Genomic DNA, 22,717 nt, shown 5'->3' on the forward strand with positions numbered 1-22,717 from the left:
ATATCTATATAATATAAACTACGTATTGATATGTGAACCCATTGTATATTATGTCGTACCACACTCTAATCTCAAATTTTATCATTAGTAAAATTTAAATAAAAAAAGGGTTGTACCAAGTGGGAGGGGCGATTCATGCAATCGCCATTCCCCCATCGGACAAACCAATACTTTTTCTTTTTGTATTACAGTTAAGAAATTACAAAAACAAAAACATCTGTCACTAATATAATTTTATATATACTATAAATTAAATTCTTTTATCGAGTCGCCACACCCCTATTCTTTAATGCCAAATGCAATCTTTAGCAGAAATTATTAAAGGAGCGAGGATTAATCGTTTTCTTTCTAGACAGAGTTTATGTAATTTCACATGAATTATCATAATTATTTTAAGAAAGACTTTGCATTCAAAAAATTAGAATTCAAACGAATTTTTTTCAGTATAAGAGTCACAATTGAGATGAGTTCTGAACCCAAATCATTTTTTCATAGTCGCCTTTTTCTAACCTTTACTCAATCTGATATTTTTCTAGTTAAATAAATTTGGGACAATAACTCACAATTTATACTTTAATTTTATTGAATATTATTTATTGAATAATTTTTTTTCGGCGGATATCCTCAAAGCCAAAATCTAAATATGTGGGGTATCTTATCTTTTCAAGGAACAAATCGGATTTTTTGCAATGTAATAAGGGCCTATAAATTCATATTAGAATATTTTTCAAGTACAACATTATTCAAAAAGTTCCTTTTTTAATAGTATGAATAATGAGTTTTAGGTCAGGAGAATACGTTTCTTCTGTGAAGTATGCAAGAAAACTCTTTTGGCGGCGGGGCTTCGCCCCGAACTCCATTGATGATTGATGAGCTGTAGATGTCAGGAGAATGCGTTACTGCAATGAAGAATGCAACAAAACGCTTTTGGCTGTGGGGCTTCGCCCCGAACTCCATTGATGAATAATTAGCTGTAGATGTCAGGAGAATGCGTTTCTACAGTGACGAATTTCAAGAATACGCTTTTGGCGGCGGGGTGATGAATGATGAGCTGTAAATGTCAGGAAAATACTTTTCTGCAGTGAAAAAAGCAAGAAAACGCTTTTGTCGTCGGGGCTTCGCCCCGAACTCCATTGATGAATAATTAGCTGTAGATGTCAGGAGAATGCGTTTCTACAGTGACGAATTTCAAGAATACGCTTTTGGCGGCGGGGCTTCGCCCCGAAATTCATTGATGAATGATGAGCTGTAAATGTCAGGAGAATACTTTTCTGCAGTGAAAAAAGCAAGAAAACGCTTTTGTCGTCGGGGCTTCGCCCCGAACTCCATTGATGAATAATTAGCTGTAGATGTCAGGAGAATGCGTTTCTACAGTGAAGAATGCAAGAAAACGCTTTTGGCTGCGTGGCTTCGCCCCCAACTCCATTATTAAATAATGAGCTGTAAATGTCAGGAGAATGCGTTTCTATAGTGAAGAATGCAAGAAAACGCTTTTGTCGTCTGGGCTTCGCCCCGAACTACATTGATGAATAATTAGCTGTAGATGTCAGGAGAATGCGTTTCTACAGTGAAGAATGCAAGAAAACGCTTTTGGCGGCGGGGCTTCGCCCCGAACTCCATTAATAAATAATGAGCTGTAAATGTCAGGAGAATACTTTTCTGCAGTGAAAAAAGCAAGAAAACGCTTTTGTCATCGGGGCTTCGCCCCGAACCCCACAAGAAAACCTTATGGCACTGCCTCAGTTGTTTTGTTTTTCACCAAAGGTTGAGAAATGCTGCTTTTTAAAAATTCTCATATATATATATATATATATATAGATAGATAGATACGCACGTTTATGCATAGGGTTAGGGTTTACTGGGCATTAGGGTTAGGGTTTGGAAAAAAATCGCCCCCCCCCACTCAAAATTTCTAGATCCGCCAGTGCCATACATAGCACATCAGACATCCCATACCATACATTGCACATCAGACATCCTATACCATACATAGCACATCAGACATCCCATACCATACATAGCACATCAGACATCCCATACCATACATTGCACATCAGACATCCTATACCAAACATAGCACATCAGACATCCCATACCATACATAGCACATCAGACATCCCATACCATACATTGCACATCAGGCATCCCATACCATACATTGCACATCAGACATCCTATACCAAACATAGCACACCAGACATCCTATACCAAACATAGCACATCAGACATCCTGTACCAAACACTTTTTTTTTCTTCATGCTTAGCGAAAGAAAAAAAAATATTTAGTGTTTGAGGTGGTCGAGAAGATAGAGCGCTTGGCTGACGAACTAAGATTAATTTATTAATAACCAGCATATGAGTTTTGAAAGAAGTCAGATTATTTTATGACGTTGATGTCAACTCATCTGTAGTGATCAGACGACTTTTTTTTTTCTTGGGGAGAGTAAAAGAAATCGGTCTTTGTGCTAGTCATACAGAACCCTAGTAAATCTTAGTCCCTTAAAACAGTTAACCGTATCGTCCAGCTAAAATACACAATTTATGCGCAAGGTTTAACAGGAAATACGAAACAGGAAATCGTTAACAATTCTGTCTAGAGTATTTCTTCTACTGGCGTATACATAAATATGATGTCGCTCATTTTGCGATGGGAATCACTCCTCCCTACCCCCCCTCTCCCCCCCCCCCCAAAAAAAAAACAAAGAAAAAAAAACACTAGTTGTGCGGGCAGTGTTATATAGGTGCCCGCTTTGGAATATCGTTAGGACATTTCCGGCCTCGAGATATGCTTTCTGCAGGCAGTCATCTCAGCCCCGCCCCCCCCCCCCCAAGTCTTGTATTGAATTAAGGCAATGATTCCCAAAGTGGTCTATATAGACCCCCAGGGGTCTAGGAAGACTTCCAAGGGGTCTGCGAGATGACAAAGTTTGGGAACCACTGAATTAAGTCAAGGACTTGTTCATATTTTTCACAAAATGAAATTAAAAACTAAAAAAAAAAATTTGAAAAATATTTCACAACAAAAACTTCCTGCTAATTTAAGGTCAAAGGTCACTTACTGTTGTCCTTGTGGTAGGAATACACGGCCTTGAACCCCGTGTACTGTAGCACGTCGTCTGATTTGAATCTCAGCCACAGGTAGCGTCCAGTGGAGGTCACCAGAGGAGGGAATTCTAAGCTGCAATAGCGACCAATCAAAGGCGAGTAGGCGAAAGGTCCGTCTCTGATCTCCAGGTAGTCAAACTGGCACTCGTGAGACTTCTCGACGGCGAAAATGCTGTCAAAGTGGAGCTGGATTTTAAAGCCAGGGGGCGCTGCAATACAAAGTGCGGGCATCGTATTAGATTTAAAAATAGAATGCAACACTGGACAATAAGGTTTGAGTGTGATTCGTTTGATGTGTGATTCAGTACAATAAGCATTTTGTCAAATCACCACCATTTGATGCTTTAGAATGACACATTGCGTTTGGATAGGAAATCTCTGTGATGTGTGAGTTTTTTTTTCGATTTTTTTGGGCTGAATAGATTCTGACTTAACATTTCCTACTAGTTGAATCAGCCATTATCATGGGCGTAGCCAGGATTTATTTTCGGGGGGGGGGGGGGGTTTAGGGGGAGTGAATTTTTTTCTCTCCGCCGCCCGACCCCCCCCCCCCCCCCGCGCGAAAAAAAATTATATGTATTTATGTGTGTGTGTGTACATAATCTTTATTACATTCTCACCCTTCATTCTTTCGGAAGACGTTTATTGTGCCCTAGAATAGGTTCTTCCATGATTAGTGGATAAATTGTACATTCCCCGACATTACTAGCAAAGGGGTCTGGGGGAGCGCTAGGAGCCCCCCCCCCCCCCCCCCAGCGCGGGGCGAAGCCCCGCCGCCAAGCACTATTTCTGGTATTGAAAGCCAACAAAATGCATATTCTGAGGTATCTACAGTGTATTTTCCTGCTATTAAAAAGTTCTATTTCAAAAACCTAATGTGCTATTCTTACTGACTTAGACCCTCCCTCGTCGTTCGGCGCATTGGCCATCTAGCTGTTTCCATAAAATTGTAGACTCCCCGCCATTACTAGCAAGGGGTCTGGGGGAGCGCTAGAAGCTCCCCAGCGCGGGGCGAAGCCCGCCGCCAAGCACTATTTCTGGTATTGAAAGCCAACAAAATGCATATTTTGAGGTATCTACAGTGCATTTTCCTGCTATTAAAAAGTTTTATTTCAAAAACCTAATGTGCTATTCTTACTGACTTAGACCCTCCCACGCCGTTCGAAGCATTTGACGTCAATCTGTTTCCATAAAAATCTATCACTGGTAATGTCTGAAGCCTCTTCCCAACTACCATGAGGACCTCCATGAATGAGTGGCGTCAAGTTGTACTAAGATATCATTGCAACTCTTCTTATGCGTAATTCATTTTGTCGGAGAACATGTCCCGCAAACCTCATGCGACGCTCTCTCACAATCTTACTAAGGGGTCGACTCCCAGTTCGGTATAGGATTTCCTTGATTTAGACCCGATCTCTATAACTAACTCCTAAAATCTGTCTTAGCCATCTTTGTTGAGCTACATTTAGTGTTTTTTCGATTTCGGTAGATGACTATTCACTGCACTTTATTAATGGAGCCCTGCTACTGGTAAAAATGTGTAACCTCTCTTGAATACGCTTATGGAATTAAGTGACTGTAGTTTGCTTTAGATTTTATATCGAAAAGAGAAGTTTTATCGTCAAAATCTTCTGTTGGGGGTTTTCCACCTCAAAATGCTCTGTAGGGGGATCTTAAACTCAAAACCATATGAAGAGGTTTTAAACTTAAAAAAAAAAGCCATCTGTAGAAGAAGGATTTAAACTCAAAACCCCCGATTGGCTTGGCTACGCTCAAATAATTTTAGTGTGTAATTTGCTTTTTTTTATATTGAAGATGTATTTTTAGCACCAAACCCATCTGAATGGGGGTTTAAACTCAAAACCCCTTTCGGCAACGCTCATAGCATTTTGAGTGCGTAATTTGCTTTTTCTTTTACACTGAAGATGTATTTTTTATCCTCAAACCCCCCTGGCGGGGGGTTTAAACTCAAAACCCCTTTGACTAAGCTCATAGATTTTAGAGTGAGTAATTTTCTTTTATTTATATTCAAGAGGTACTTTTTAGCTTCAAACTCCACTGGAGTGGGGTTTAAACTCAAAACTGAGTCAAACCCATTTAGCTACGCTCATAACATTTTGAGTGCTTAATTAGCTTTTTTTTTATATTAAAGAGGGGGTTTATCGTAAATTTTAGACGGGGTTTTACAATCAAAATATTCCTTAACTGTGCTCTTGGAATTAGGGGATTTTCGTTTGCTTTTTTTTTGTTTTGTTTTATACAAGAGGGGGAGTTAACTGCAAAAACCCCAGCTAGGGGGGTTAAAACTCAAAACCCTGGTAGGGGGTTTTAAACTCAAAACCCCTAGTAGGGGTTTTTAAACTCGAACCCCTCTGGTAGGGGTTTTAAACTCAAACCCCCCTGCTAGGGGTTTTTAAACTCGAATCCCCCTGGTAGGGGGTTTTAAACTCGAACCCCCCTGGTAGGGGGTTTTAAACTCAAAACCCCTTTGGTTGTGCTGGGGCAAGTGATGGTTTAGTAATAAAATCTCACCTAAAATAAACAAAATAAAAGCAAAAAATCAGTCACTAAATTCCGACTCTCCCCCCCCCCCCCCAAGGGGGGGATTTCATTTCGGGGGGGGTTTGAACCCCAAGAACCCCCCCCCTGGCTACGCCCATGGCCATTATTATATTTAACATATAAAGACAGTATATTCTTAGGAATATCTTTTTGTAAATGCTTTAATACGCACTGGATGACTCAAATTGTGTTTTGTTAAACTCAGCCATGGAAAGGAAGGGATATGGCTAGAACCTCGGCCAACGTCTAGCCTGATAAAGGGCCGGAATTGGCCCGCAGGTCGCATTTCGGTCACCACTAATTTTATTTTTTAGTTTTATGTAATGCATCTTTCATGCTAAGAGCACGCTCTGGTCGCTATGGTCCTATCTCTTTTGTGGACACTTCTGGGCGGGGGGGGGGGAGGTCTATGGGAGAAGGTTTCATTGCTGCCTTTTGGCGCTCATTGAAGACAATACAGCTCCGGGCTGGATTCGAACCCACCCACACGTCTATCTGTAAGCATTGTACTTCCTTTAAGGTTTACTTTTCCTCGAATAAACAGAATTTAGTTCAAATTTCCATTTTAATAAAACAAATAATGACCATGTCTTTGAACCCAGGCTGTAAGCGTATGTTTTTTTTGTTTTTTTAATTTCAACGAATTCATCTTTCCAAGCAAACGTGAGACTCGGGGTGTTTTTTTTTTCAAAATCGCTTCACGTCAAAACAATCACATTTTTTTTTAAATAGCACACACATCCACACACACAGACTTTCTTCTTTCTGGTGTTTCAAAATATTTTTTTAGAGATAAATTTTAAATAAAATGTGTACTTTTAGATTTAGAAAACAATGTTTAATACTACGGACAACAATCTATCTATCTTTCTATCATCTATCTATCTATCTATCTATCTATCTATCTATCTATCTATCTATCTATCTATCTATCTATCTATCTATCTATCTATCTATCTATCTATCTATCTATCTATCTATCTATCTAATCTGTCTGTCTGTCAATTTGTCTATCCGTATGTCTCTCTTTCTTTCTGATTCATGAACTGAATCAACCGAAAAACCATATTAAGATGCTGAAATATAAAATTGTGAAAACACTGCTTTAAAAGCACGTATAATATTAGTCTGTGTAAATAAAACACAAATCTAATCAACTAAACCACAAATCAACGAAGTCTTACGTCATCTGAGCTACGCGACAAATTAGCTGAACCATAAGTCAACTAAGCTATAAGTCAATGAAGTTCAAAGCCAACTAAGTCATATTTTAGCAAGCCATAAATCGTCTAAGCCATAATTCAACTAAACTATAGGTAAAAAAATCATAAGAGCAATAACTCGTATGTTTGTTTGGCTATTTATATCAAGCTTTCTGTTTGATTGCTTGGCAGAACAGTGATCTTGCTGGAGCTGATGGCAGTACTGTGATTATTACAGCTTGGAGCTGATGGCAGTACAGTGATTGTTACAGTTTGGAGCTAATGGCAGTACTGTGATTGTTACAGTTTGGAGATGATGGCAATACTGTGATTGTTACAGCTTGGAGCTAATGGCAGTACTGTGATCGTGCCAGCTTGAAGCTGATGGCAGTACTGTGATTGTTACAGGCGTGAAACGGATTTTTTTACTCTCTCAGACACACTAACATGTAAACGTATAATAGTAGATCATGGCCAGGTAGATCATACAATTTACAGCTCAAATTAAATTAAAAACATACTGCCAACAAAACAGTCGTGGTATAAAAAAATTCATCTTATAACTTGTATCTTATATCTTGTAACTTAGAGTGTCTCTAAAAATCTGACTTAAACATCCTCCCTTTTTAGTCATCTACTCAAGCAAGTGACCAAAGAATAATTCAGTCAGTTCTCTCTATCCCTCCCCCCAAGACACCCTCGGCAAGACTCCCCCCATCGACACCCTCGGCAAGACTCCCCCCAACGACACCTTCTGCAAGACCCCCCACCAAACGACACCCTCAGCAAGATTGCCCCACCTCCATAGACACACTCAGCAAGACTTCCCCCATAGACACCATAGGCAAGACTCCCTCCATAGACACACTCGGCAAGACTTCCCCCATAGACACCATAGGCAAGACTCCCTCCATAGACACACTCAGCAAGACTTCCCCCATAGACACCATAGGCAAGACTCCCTCACCAAACGACACCCTCAGCAAGATTGCCCCACCTCCAACAATACACTCAGCAAGACTTCCCCCATAGACACCATAGGCAAGACTCCCTCACCAAACGACACCCTCAGCAAGATTGCCCCACCTCCAACAATACACTCAGCAAGACTTCCCCCATAGACACCATAGGCAAGACTCCCTCCATAGACACACTCAGCAGGGACTTCCCCCATAGACACCATAGGCAAGACTCCCTCCATAGACACACTCAGCAAGACTTCCCCCATAGACACCATAGGCAAGACTCCCTCCATAGACACACTCAGCAAGACTTCCCCCATAGACACCATAGGCAAGACTCCCTCCATAGACACACTCGGCAAGACTCCCCCCCCAACGATACCTTCGGCAAGACTACCCCCCCCCCCCCCCCAAAAAAAAAGACACACTCAAAATCTAAATGAGCGCTCATTATTTGGTATCGCGTTCTTATTTCCCAGGCAGAGAGAGCCTTTCACTTCAGCGTGAGTAGAAAGCTGTTTGAACGTTTAGATAAGATCACATTAAAACGCCCCCCCCCACCCCGCAAATTGCGTTGACTTCCACACCATCACCTACTCACCCCCCTGCGCAACTGCTTGTGGGTAATTCTGAAGAACGCTGTTTTGAAAGTTGTAAGGGTTAGTGAGAAGACAAGAGAATGACGTCACTTCAGACTTAAAAAGTGAGAGAGTGGCGGGTGGTGAAAGACTTTACAAGTAGTACTAAGGTATACTATCCCCCTTCCAGACCTTGCGATCTAAAGGGCAGGTGATGTTAAGGTCATCTGCTCCAGCACAACACCCAAACAGCCTTTTTTTTATATTCTCAACTAACGTTGGTGACCCATTGGAGTTGGGCGAACTCAGTGGCGGGCGAAAAATCCCGAAATTAAAAAAAATCTTTACCTAGATTTGAACTCTAAAACTCCTTGGTTTGGAAGCCACGTGCTTTGCCACTTAGACGCCAGTTGCCCCACTTTTCTATACTGTTAGATAGCTAGTTTAGTTAGTTGGGTTGCGCACTTTGTTAGACCGACAGTGATGGTATATTTTAGAGTGACGACATAGACTTTGGGTTAGAGATTAGGATAGACTTTTAATTAATCAGTTACCGCTAGATTCTCAAGGGGATAACATCACTCTATAGTGACAGACTTGACTGGCCCATTCTGTATTACGTCTGTTTGAAGTTCACATTGACTCAACTTGGTCATTGAGTCTGTGTTCCTGTTTAGTACCTTATCTATCTTTGTAACGGAGTGCATGAAGAACTCGCGGATTGAAAATACATCAAACAAGGTAGGCACGCACTTAGTCTACATAATGATCTTTAGAAAAAACTTCAGCTACATCTGACTACACATGCATCCGTTACAATACTCAATACTACATGTACAAGAAATTATGACTCAGTTTAATGAAGCCCACGTTTACATAATTTTAGAGTTATTCCCCGGCTTCTCAGTTTCACCGTGGCTCTCGGGTGGAAACGGTCGTTGGAGAAAACGAATAGGCCAGTAGAGAAGCCAAAAAAAAAAGACCCCAGTTGAGGTGCCTTAGGACCAAGTCCATTGCGCTGGCGGGGATAGAAAAAAACTTTTTAAAATGTCACTACACACACACCGTTACTCAGGGGGCACTTTTTTTTTAAGGCTGACGCCTGCACGACTGATGTGTACTGAGAAGTAACATGGGAGAGTTTCCAAGGTGTGCTCGGCCTTTGGCCTCGCTTCCAGTCCAAGCGTCCTAGGATACAAGCCATCGGTAATAGGGATGTAATAATTTACATCCGCTTGGATCTTCCCCAGACAAGTCTGTTCAGACAGGCAGATGGTGGCAAGCTTCCATAGAGAGTCCTAGAGTTCCAAAAGTCATAGACTTAGACTCAATGTCTTAGTACAATTATAAGAGGAAGATAAGAGTTAATTTATATTGGCTTTCAACATTTCATTTTTAGCGGCCCCCTTTCGGAAAGACGCTATTAGTTTTGTGCGAAATGTCTGTCCGTCTGTCCGTCTATCCGTCCGTCCCGTTTTAGATCGCGTAAACTAGAAAAGATAGTGAAAATCCGACATAACAATATTTTAGACCATTCCAAGTTCTGATGCAACGGCTACTTTTTTCTTTTCTGAAAGCGAAAAATCTAATTTTTTAAATCACTTATGCAAGTAGTTTTTTTCATAAAAATACACCACTTTTACAATTATTAACTATTCAACACTCAAACACTTGAGGCTCTTTATTAGGGGAGACGACAGTTTTCCATATTTTTAACACATTTATGCAAATGTAGATTTTTTGTCAAAAATGTTTGTTTTTATATTTGTATTGTTAAGTTATGTAAGTTCTGCTATAAAAAGTACTATATTTACACACGAACAAATGTTTACTATTTTTTTCAAAGAGAAAAAATATGTTTAGTATGCATGATAAGTTAAACATAATTTAAAACGAATAATAATCTTGTAAACTGCATTTTCTTAATACCTTTTATTTATCGAAGATCCCAAATTGTCTTTTTATTAAGGATCCAAAAATGAGATTGATCCTTTTCAAATCAATTACATTAATATCATATGACTTCAGATAGGCCAGGGGAGGCGCGGTAGCTGAGCGGTAAATCGCTTGGCTTCCGAACAGGCGGCCCCGAGTTCGAATCCTGGGATTTTCAACTTAGGAATCCTTGGGTGCCTCTGGGTCCACCCAGCTCTAATGGGTACCTGACATTAGTTGGGGAAAAGTAAAGCCGTTGGTCGTTGTGCTGACTACACCAAGGTTAAGCGTAGGCCACAAAAACAGATGAACTTTACATCATCTGCCCTACAGGTCTGAAAGGGGAACTAGTTAGGCCAGGTTCACATCTAACTTTACATTCACTTTCACCTATCCTTTGATCTGCTGGACCGTTGGGGCACTACACAAGATCTGTCAACCTTCTTTCTCCATTCTTATCTCTCATTAGCCTTTGATATAATTTCATTCGGATTTTCTTTCTGAAAATATTAAAGCCTGCCTGGGTGGAAAACTTCGGGGGCCGATTTTGAGTTTGTGTTTCCACACAAACTGTCTTTGTAACCTTGTTAGTTTCTGAGTTTTTACTAGCTCTCACTCATTATTTCAAAACAAAAAACAAAACACAAAAAAACCAAAGATAAAGGCACAATTCTTATTCGATATTGTTACGATTCTCTCTTCCTACTCATCAGGCCTTCTGTAAACACTGCTAAAACTCAACCCAACACATCAACACATCAAGAACTTGACAACAAGAGCTCCACAATATCGGGTACTTTAATAATGAGTGAATAAGTAGATAGCCAATACAAGACACTTGGCATCTAACACATCAACAACAAAAATGTCACTCTGTACATCACCGTACAAAACTCTACTGTCTCTCTTTCTGGACTCGTACATCAACACATGAGGACTCGACCAGGACCGACTTCATAGCCGACTAACAGTCCCGGTCTCGACGCTCTCCGGTCTTGAACTGCCGCTTTTCTACACACTGTCTCACTCGTACACGCAGGCTTTCCATCACATGACCATAACATTGGTCATTTTTGCATGTAATCGTGTAATCGTAGTACTGTCCCTTGTCCATGGCCCCGCTGACCTGAGTGATTCACGTGTGTGTCAGCTGAGCCTATAGTTAACCCTTTTGCGCCGCCAATAGGGTCATAACAATATGCTAGGACTAGTTAGAGCATGGATCAGGTTGCTTGAATCAGCCAAAGAGACCAATTTTAACATGCACGATCAGTTTAACACTCGGATAGATTTAGGACGTAATAATCGTTTTGAATAAACGTCTTTAGCTTATAAGATAAGGCGCAATGAGAATCTTTCTTTTTCGTCGTCTAATATGTTCTCTCTTTATTGGCTTTTTTTTTTCCCTTTACTATTTTATGACGTAAACCGTAGTATTTTTTTTTGTGTGAACTATCAGGGGTCAGTGTAAGGGTCATTCACTGACCGGACCTGTCAGTCCAAGGTCGCTACCTCTGCCATGGCGTTTAAAATAGCAGCGTACTGAGTTCCATTAGAGTCACCTCACGGGGGGGGGGGGAGCTGAGATGTTGACACCTCCTGGGCAGATCCAACTAAAACCATATGTACTGACCAGTGAGTGACCTTTAGAAGCGCATAGCTGGGCAGTCAGAGAGTCAGGCTCTATGCGACCTTGTAAAGTTAGTCGTTATCTTAACATACTAAATAAGGCAATAGTTCTGGGGCAAAGTTAACATTAAAAGTTAATCCCAGTTATCTGTTCATTGTTTACACTTTGATTGTTAAAATCCTGTTTACTTTAGAAAAAGAAAAAAAAAAAAGCTATAAAATACAATATGGTGGACAAAGAAGAGAAAGCAATATGAAGCAATGTCGTTGCGACTTAATGGAATTTAAAAAAAGAAAGAAAGAAAGAAAGCAAATGAATCGAGAAAAAAAAATTCAAAGTGCAAGAGTCTAGGTATTTTACTTTGTTGATAAGTGCACAAACATTATAACCAAATGCTTATCAAAATTTCCGCATTCTGTACACCAGATACAGCTTAAAGGTTACCATTTATAATAATAGTAACAATAATAATAATAATCTTTATTATTCTCTATTATCCATAAGGACATTTTTCCAACAATTTTGTCGTAACACCATACAAAATATTATAACTATAGAAAACTAGATATACAATCACACCAGACTCAAACAATACATGGGAAATGTTTATGTCAGATAGTTCAATTGTATTTAATGATTTAATTGCCAGGTATGAACAACTGTAATACAATCTAGGAACAAATTATTTTCTACTACATACTCTTTTATTTCGGCGTAAAATTGTTTAATTTGCTCAGAACTGCAATTTTTTATTTTCTTCTTGTTTTTTTTTTCGGGTCAACTTATTAAAAAATCTGGCCAACTGTTTTCAACAGTTGTAATAATAGCTTTGTTATTGCATTGTTTGTAAGTCCATCAAAGACACGATACATTCTAATATGCCAGGTTCGGTTTCTATTTTCTTCGTGTAAGATTTTAAATTGATTGTGAACTGATTATTATTATTATAAAGCGAAGGTGTAGCTGGCCAAGATGAGCGTTGCGGCTTCTGTCTGGTAAAAAAGTTTGAACACGATATTGCTCTTACACCCATTCTCGTATCAAGTTTAAATTTTAAACAATTATTTATTGTACCTAACAGGGGGACATCGAATCAATTAAAAAAAAATAACCAGTCAGTCTGGTAATTAATTATTTTGTATGAAAAGGGAATTAACCTCTAAATTATTGATTTATATTGTTGTAAGTGATGAGTTGTTCCCCGTAGATAAGCTTTGTTGTCTTAAAAGATTATTTTTAATGTTTTGCTAATACCTGCAATGCACTAGTTGGTGCTAACTTGTTCAATATTCTGTATCATCCCGCGCGTACTGCCTCCTCTCCTGTAGCACCAACGCGCTTGTCTTTCCTCCCGCTAGTAGACTGTGTTTTTCAAGACCACTATTTAGATGGGAATGCTTTTGATACATACTAGGTTTTGATGTAGCAGCATAAACAAAATTGTTCCATTACCCTATGTTCTAACATATCTCAGGGTTGTAATCAGTATCGGGCGTGCGAGTAGGGCGGAGAGGGAAAGAGCTATGGCGAGGTAGAAATTGGTTGGGGGGGGTATAATGTAAAAAAAAAACAAAAAAGGGGCGGGGGTGAATTAAAGAGTACCAGGAGATAGTAATCAATATTTTTGAAGAGGTTATAATAATGTTGTGCTTTAATTAATGTACCCACGCTTAGTGCTTTGACACTGCGATGAAATAAAATGCATAATGGGTCATAAAAAAGGGAGTGTTTACGGTAAGTAGAGTGAAGGGAGATAATTAAATCCATGGTGCAACTTTTATATATATTTTTTTTTAATTGTCTCCCATAGAGGTCATGGCGACATTGTCGCTTTTGATATAAATGCTTTCACCGTTTTGGGTGCTCGTTCTCAGAATTTTGTTTCCATGTCAACTTGTAAATTAAAACAGTACATGGGGGTTCTCAAGTTAAGTATTATATATTACATCATTCATGGTTAATTCCAATTTTTTAAAATCACTTTTTTTTTTCATTCCATTTGGACATACACATAATTAGTTACTTTGCAAGTAGGTAATATAGTCCCGTACCTTCATTGTTGATTGAGTCTAAAAAGAAAGTGGAGTATGTGACAGGGGCTTGATTAAATATGTGATTGATACTCTGTTCAATACATGACATAAGTGACAGACGCTTGGCTGAATATTGTACACACACATCAATACAAGAAGGTGATGATCAATATATAGAGTTTTGTTATTGTGGAGTGGACTACAGTTTACTGCATATCTTGAATCTTTATCTTTAATTTCCAACTGATATATTTTAGGTGTTGTTTTCTATGCATATTTTTTATAATTTCATTGCCGTATTTAAACCACGAATGCTGGATTCATTATTTTCACGCATTCCACTTGATGGCGTTTGTTTAGACAAGGGGAAACCATCCATTAATTTTTTTTTCTCGCCTTCTTTTTGAACCGTTTGGCGCGAAGAGTATGTTGACGTCTGCCTGCGATACCGGGACTCAGGTTTACCCTTTTGTGTTGACTAATGTCACTAAGTGACGCAATAGGCTGTTTGATTTTGGCTTCACTACTCTCCTCCGTGTTTGAGACACTGTTTCTTTTCAGGAGAACATAGTGAAGTATTGAATACTGGTGAAAGCCTGTTGGGGTAAACAAGATGGTCATGTAGAAGTTCCCAGTCAGCAGAAGCGTGTAGGAAAAGGTGTTGGAAAAGCGTGTACAAAAAGTGTGCAGGAAAAGGTGTAGGAAAAGTGTGCAGGAAAAGTGTGCAGGAAAAGGTGTAGGAAAAGTGTATAGGAAAAGGTATACAAAAAGTGTGTAGGAAATGGTGTAGGAAAAGTGTGTAGGAAAAGCGTGTAGGAAAGGCGTGAAGGAAAAAGGAAAAGCGTGTAGGAAAAGCGTGTAGGAAAGGCGTGAAGGAAAAAGGAAAAGCGTGTAGGAAAAGCGTGTAGGAAAGGCGTGAAGGAAAAAGGAAAAGCGTGTAGGAAAAGCGTGTAGGAAAGGCGTGAAGGAAAAAGGAAAAGCGTGTAGGAAAGACGTGTAGGAAAGGCGTGAAGGAAAAAGGAAAAGCGTGTAGGAAAGACGTGTAGGAAAGGCGTGAAGGAAAAAGGAAAGACGTGAAGGAAAGGCGTGAAGGAAAAAGGAAAAGCGTGTAGGAAAAGCGTGAAGGAAAAAGGAAAGACGTGAAGGAAAGACGTGTAGGAAAGGCGTGAAGGAAAAAGGAAAAGCGTGTAGGAAAGGCGTGAAGGAAAAAGGAAAGACGTGAAGGAAAGACGTGTAGGAAAAAGGAAAGACGTGTAGGAAAGGCGTGAAGGAAAAAGGAAAGACGTGAAGGAAAGACGTGTAGGAAAGGCGTGAAGGAAAAAGGAAAGACGTGTAGGAAAGGCGTGAAGGAAAAAGGAAAGACGTGAAGGAAAGACGTGTAGGAAAGGCGTGAAGGAAAAAGGAAAGACGTGTAGGAAAGGCGTGAAGGAAAAAGGAAAGACGTGAAGGAAAGACGTGTAGGAAAGGCGTGAAGGAAAAAGGAAAGACGTGTAGGAAAGGCGTGAAGGAAAAAGGAAAGACGTGAAGGAAAGACGTGTAGGAAAGGCGTGAAGGAAAAAGGAAAGACGTGTAGGAAAGGCGTGAAGGAAAAAGGAAAGACGTGAAGGAAAGGCGTGAAGGAAAAAGGAAAGACGTGAAGGAAAGACGTGTAGGAAAGGCGTGAAGGAAAAAGGAAAGACGTGAAGGAAAGGCGTGAAGGAAAAAGGAAAGACGTGAAGGAAAGGCGTGTAGGAAAAAGGAAAGACGTGTAGGAAAGGCGTGAAGGAAAAAGGAAAGACGTGAAGGAAAGACGTGAAGGAAAGACGTGAAGGAAAGACGTGAAGGAAAGGCGTGAAGGAAAAAGGAAAGACGTGAAGGAAAGACGTGAAGGAAAGACGTGAAGGAAAGACGTGAAGGAAAGACGTGAAGGAAAGACGTGAAGGAAAGACGTGAAGGAAAGGCGTGTAGGAAAAAGGAAAGACGTGTAGGAAAGGCGTGAAGGAAAAAGGAAAGACGTGAAGGAAAGACGTGAAGGAAAGACGTGAAGGAAAGACGTGAAGGAAAGACGTGAAGGAAAGACGTGAAGGAAAGGCGTGTAGGAAAAAGGAAAGACGTGTAGGAAAGGCGTGAAGGAAAAAGGAAAGACGTGAAGGAAAGACGTGAAGGAAAGACGTGAAGGAAAGACGTGAAGGAAAGACGTGAAGGAAAGACGTGAAGGAAAGACGTGAAGGAAAGGCGTGTAGGAAAAAGGAAAGACGTGTAGGAAAGGCGTGAAGGAAAAAGGAAAGACGTGAAGGAAAGACGTGAAGGAAAGACGTGAAGGAAAGACGTGAAGGAAAGACGTGAAGGAAAAAGGAAAGACGTGAAGGAAAAAGGAAAGACGTGAAGGAAAGACGTGAAGGAAAGACGTGAAGGAAAGACGTGAAGGAAAGACGTGAAGGAAAGACGTGAAGGAAAGACGTGAAGGAAAGACGTGAAGGAAAAAGGAAAGACGTGTAGGAAAAGGTGTAGGAAAAGGGTTAATCGCTTGGGCCATGTACACAAAGAATACGAGGGCTACCTGGTCGCGTGGTATGCGCTCTAGACTGTCGTCTCGATGGTCCAGGATTCGAATCCTGGCTATTGTCTCCCCCCCCCCACCTCCAAAACCCACCTTCCGCTGTCCTGCTGTAGGTTTATTTAGGACCAGGATGCAATAATATTTCAATTCAGAGAAACATCCAAAAATGTAAAATGTAATATAAAAATCAGCAGAACTAGAGAGAGTATCCCATCTATAGAAATGTTATACATCCATAGAAGGATCCTAGGTGTCACATCGTAAACGAAGAGATTAGAAAGTAGGACCACACCTGTCATTGGGCTCCACTCCACTGTCAAAAAACGCAAACTATCATATCACAAGGTTCGTAAGGCTCGCGAAAGCCTTCCTTCAGGGAACAGTACCAGGAAAAGAGGCAGACAGAGAAAGCAATTAGAGGATAATACGAGCCTGAAAGAGATTATATTTAAAGCAAAAGACAGAGAAATGGAGAAAGACGGTCGACAGATCATGTGTTATGCCCCAACGGTTCTATAGTCACTTTTTTACGCCATATGCGTGGCATTAAGTAACGCATTTGAGTACAGATCTGCATGGTCTACCGTTTTAAATACTCTCAAATCATTGGTTAGACAAATGAGCTACGAATAGAGAGCCCAGATAGTCAGTGGGATTAAAACGTATTTACCAAATAGTCAATTAGGGGTGTTCACTTTTGGTATGGGACGGTGTTGTCTATTGTGTTTACTTATGATGTCCTCACTAGCCTATTCGGAATGATGCTAACTTTTTGGTTTTCAAATTTTGCATAAATTCCCGTCCTTCGTAAGATCGGCCCTCGTTATGAAATTCAATTATGCTTGTTAACAGATCAATGCCATTGATATCGAAATTAATCTGGCCAGTCTTTTAGCCATGATTTCGGGACGCTGTGTGCCTAGAAGACTTACACAAAAGAACATGATAGGAGAGCCAAGGGGATGTAATTGTCTTGGCTTTAAACTATATCATAACGCTGTGTACTTCGAAGATAGTGAGTTAGTTCCCCCTTTTTACCTATCAGTTAGCGCTAAATGCTAGAAAGGGGGATAACTCTTGGGGGGGGGGGAGGGGGGGTTGCGTGGTGTTTTCATTATAACAAAAAAGCGTTTATCCGAGACCCAGAGACGCCCCATTAATATAGATAGGTTTAGTAGTTGTAAGATTCTAAACCTTTATGATAGAAACCCCCAGTGTGCCATTATAATGTAACTATACAAAAAAAAAAAAGCCATAACTAATCAATAGTGATTAATGTGTCATACTCAGAAATCAAGTACTGGGGTAAAAAACGTGTACTTTCATAAAGCTGATAATCTAAGACACTTTAGAGCTAAGTGATTAGTGGAGAGTAGAATCACAAGTGTCGGGACAAGTGCCCGGCCTCAATGATGATGTATTCTCTTGAAAAACAAAATAAACACAAGATCTGGGTTTTTCCGTAAACTTATGTTTAACAGTTAATATCAGTGTGAGATTGGGGGAGAGGGGGGGGGGGTAACACGAGTGTTCGGATTTTTTTTTGTGCTTGAGTTTTATGTGATTAGTACAATGACCTGTGGGTGCTCTTTTATTTCTTAATAGAGATGTCAGCTATCCACTAGATTTGGTAACATACCCACATTTCCAGTGTGTGAGTGTGTGTCTGTATCGTGTGCGTGAAAGTGTGTGTGGTGTGAGATGCACATTTGCGATTTGTGTATGCAGGTGAGAAATGTGTACCTTGTGTGTGTGGTATGTGTGTGATGTGTGTGTGGTATGTGTGTGGTGTGTGTGTGGTATGTGTGTGGTGTGATGGTATACAGTACATGAGCACGGCATATCAATAGAGTGAGACAAGCACCACACATAAAGGGAGCAAACAAACACCAGAATTAAAGGGAGACAATCTCCCATTTTTTTTTTGGTTATAACTCCCTAACGCCCCCTTTATGATAATACTGCTATTATAAGAACGTAACTTTACAATTTTCTGTCGAGTTATTCCCCCTTTCGGTGTCACAAAAGTTAACTCCCCTTAATAGCTAGGTCGTCAATAAACTAGGTACATTTATATTTTGTAAACCGCTCTTGTTTAAAGCATTTTTAAACATCACAATTGAATTACTTTGTTGAAAGTCGTCTGTATTCCATATAGAACACACGAACTTAAACTCTATGGCCATATCACAAAGTCCCCAGGGCTCGCAAAAACCTTCCTTCAGGGAACAGTACCAGGAAAAAAGAAGAAGAGGCAGACAGAGAAAGCGAAACATAAAAGATGGACAGGGTATGTTATTGTTAGAAATTATATCTACTCTAAAAGACCGAGAGGACTGGAGAAAGATGGTCAACAGATCTTGTCCGGTGCACCAACGGTTCATCAGACTATGGGGTACACGGACTGTCCACCTATACTTATTTGGGCATTGGAATCTATATACATAGAACCAGGCAAGGTTTAAGAATGGTTTAGAACAGTGTGCATTACAAATGCTTTTGATGTAGAAAGAACATCTTTTCGCAATAGAACATCACGTGTTTGGTATTTAGACTAATAACACTTAAGAACCAAGGAATCAACACATTCTCAAACTGCGTAAATGTTACCTTGTATTGTTATGTTCGTATACTGTATTGTTATAAGCTGTGGAAGCCGCCTATGACCCGACCTCTGTGGAGAGTGGTTGCCCCTGCCACTCTATGCGCCCGACCGTGAGGGAGGATCTAAGTCGAAGTATTATTTGATTGTTACAGCCTAGAATGTACTGCTGTTATAAGACTGTCTGGTCTTGTGATAAGCGCTCCGGATCGTTGTATAAAGGTTCGAACTCTGCCCACTAGCTTCACCTTCAGTCCTACAGGAAGTTTGAGATAGGGCATGGTAGTCCTCATCTCTGGTGGAAAGACAGGAACTGATAGGATATAGAAGTCCTCATCTCTGGTGGAAAGTCAGGAACTGATAGGACATAATGGTCCTCATCACTGGTGGAAAGTCATGAACTGATAGGACATAATAGTCCTCATCACTGGTGGAAAGTCATGAACTGATAGGACATAATAGTCCTCATCACTGGTGGAAAGTCAGGAACTGATAGGACATAATAGTCCTCATCACTGGTGGAAAGTCATGAACTGATAGGACATAAGTCCTCATCATTGGTGGAAAGTCAGGAACTGATAGGACATAATAGTCCTCATCACTGGTGGAAAGTCATGAACTGATAGGACATAATGGTCCTCATCTCTGGTGGAAAGTCAGGAACTTACACCTAAAGTGTTGTGACTATTAGAGGCTGTTGTGTTTCTAAAAATACCCACCAATCATACACACTGTTAAAGTTATTGAAGTTTGTGCAAGCAGCTCATTAAATGCTTCAGAAGACAGAACAGAAATGATTGGATCCCAAGTGTCGCAGTTAGTTTTTGGTGAAGACTTTAATTGTATTTAGAGAACATGTACACAAATTGATGGTCTAGAGGTTAGTTTCGCTCGGTGCGTTATCACTAGGCGGTGGTGTCGAATCCGGAGTCACAGGTTCGAGCCTCGGTCGGCGCATGCCCTTATTTTCGTAGCATTTTAATTCACTACTTTCTCTCTTAAAAAACTTGGTCCCTGGTGCTGTTATCTATTTATGTTTAATATATGTATGTATCATTTGTTTCAGCACCTAGCTTCAACTCTATGTTTACAAATTGAGAGCGCCGCTTTCTTTTATGGATTTGTTTCAAGCTTTCTGTCAACAAGGGGGATGTGTATAGATATTATTTATATACCTGGTTTTGTATACTTGTTTCAATTAACCGCATTCTCAGGGCCGAATAAGTGAGGGCAGGCAGTGCCTCGTGGCCTCCACATTAAAAGGGGCCTCCACAGAAGAGAAAAATGTATCCGAATTTTATATGAACATGAAAAATTGTTTTAATAGGAAGGAGAATAAATGTACAAGAACTACACCTACTCTTCTAAAATAAATTATACAGCATAAGGCCCAAGGATTCCTATGATGATAAAGCTAAAACTGAATAGCGCAAATTCTGAGGTTTCCTTTAAAAAAAAAAAAAATAGATACAAGTATTCTCATTTGTTCATTCTTCTTCATCGTTCTCATTGTTATGTTGGAGTGTTCATATGACTAGACCAATACATGAGATGAACTGCGCAGTGGTTTCCAAATCAGGGAGCTCTCCATACAGTTTTCTTTCTATTGGGGTGATTTGGGGCCAATGTCTTATACGGGCCTCTTGGTAGAGAGAGCAGTTTTGGAGGACGTGGTCGGCATTTTCTGGTGATACTCCACATGGGCAGATTTCACTGGTTCCAATTTTGAGCTTCCGGAACATGTGTTGTCGCATTGTGTTGTGTCCGGTCCTGAGTCGAAAGATTAGACGTTGGTCTTGTCGGGATAGCTTATAGTAAGCATCATCTTTCTTGTGATTTGGATGGGAGCTCGTCCATTTCTCATTTATTTTATCTACAATTAATTTCTTCATTTCTTCTGGATAGAGAGCAGAGCTTGCTTGTGAGTTTGTTCTCCCACTCTTGGCGAGTGTGTCATCCTTCTCATTTCCTGCTAGTTGTATGTGAGCTGGTATCCATTGAATGACAGTTTTTTTGCTGTTGTGGTTGAGCTTTGTGAGTGCTGTTCTGAGGTTTTTAATATAAGGGGAATCAGAGTTTTGCAGGCTTTGGAGGGTTGTTTTTGCGTCTGTTAGAAAGACAATCTGACTGTGAGGGGAACTTGGATGATTTATTTGTTCATTCAATCATTAAAGCTTTCGAAAATTAGTAGGGGCTTCCACAATAATCCTGCCAAGGGGGAATCAACATACTTAAATCCGGCACTGCTCTTTCTGACACAGAGTCAAACTTAAAACGAGTTTTTTTTCTCATTCGTTGGTGACTATAGAATTCGACTATAAAAACTATAAATTATCTAGAAATAAAGTGTACTACTACAAGTCACGTGTTTAGCAGACGTTGGCAGTCACAGATCGCCCTGAACATTTCCACGTGTGTGACCTAGTTATTTCCAGCCCCACAGAAAGGAAGCTGTCATATTCCCTTCTCGTCTGCTTTGTTTAGAGCGCTTCTGGTATGATGTTTAGAAAAGTGCATCCTGGGATAATTACATTTTGACCAGTTGGCAATAGCAAGGTGGTAGCCAATCACAAGGAGGCCCTGAGATTACTTCCGGGAACTGTAACTAACCAAACTTTCTGTTGCTACTAAAAAAAAATGAATTCTACGGTACTGTAAACCTTCCACTAAGATCTAACACAAAGGGTCTAAATATAATTTATGCCAGTTTTTTTCTATTTTTACAATACCACTATTCAAGTTTGAACTTTATTCAGGAACCTGGGTGGTGGAATCTGGGCACGGATCTCTAACGATTTTTTGTTTAGAAATTTGACAGTTTCTGTATAACTTTGGGAAAAGAACTACTAGCTAATTGGAGACAAAAGGAAAACCTGGGTTTGATCGTTATATTTTGTCTAATTATAATCATCTAAAAATTAATTTTTGTCGGAGGTCGAAAAGATTTATCTTGAACACATCTTGAACACATAGTGAAAGACAGAAATAGATGTTCAGGATTATTTTGCGCACCGTCTTGTTTAAAGCATGGTAGAAATTATGCAAAAAGAACTGAACCATAATCTTCAAATATAAAAACAAAATTTAATAAAATACTCAGAAAGACACAAGGCTAGATACAGTAGTACACATCACACGCTAGGACAAATGTGTACAAAAGCTCCTTCTTCTCTAGGGCTATTAGAGCATGGAACGGGTTGCCGAGCCAGCCAGGAAAACCATTTAGTCCGTAGAATTTAGTCATTGGTTAACATGCATGACTAGATGCATGACGCGTAGGACAAAATCATCTTCTTTTTTGAAGTAACGTCTGTATTTTATAAGATAAGATAAGAATAAGTCTGGATCTCCATATGCTTATCATTAGCATTGTATACACTCTTAATAGATTTAAACATTCGCTTAACCAGGGATTGTTTTCGGGGAAGGGGGAGGGGTAGAATCGCGGAGGGGTAGCAAATGTTACGTGTTTGTTATCTGTCATTCATTAGTTTGAGCAGGATAATCCCTATTACAAAACGTCATCAGCTTAATAAAGGATGAATTGTCTCTTACAATTGTCATGTAAG

The 22,717-nt window shown here is 40.0% G+C and overlaps 1 protein-coding gene across 2 annotated transcripts in view; it reads right to left on the reverse strand.

Moving 5' to 3' along the window:
* Positions 1 to 22,717, reverse strand: part of LOC106053050 (neuropilin and tolloid-like protein 2) — a 58,943-nt gene that overhangs the window by 13,628 nt on the left and 22,598 nt on the right. For both annotated transcript variants that reach the window (XM_056036149.1, XM_056036148.1), the window contains exon 2: positions 3,060 to 3,314. In XM_056036149.1, the coding sequence (XP_055892124.1) occupies positions 3,060 to 3,314 (255 nt within the window). The remainder of the gene's footprint in view (positions 1 to 3,059; positions 3,315 to 22,717) is intronic.

Source organism: Biomphalaria glabrata, chromosome 7 (assembly GCF_947242115.1).
Source record: "Biomphalaria glabrata chromosome 7, xgBioGlab47.1, whole genome shotgun sequence".
Classification (NCBI taxonomy): Eukaryota; Metazoa; Mollusca; class Gastropoda; family Planorbidae; genus Biomphalaria; species Biomphalaria glabrata.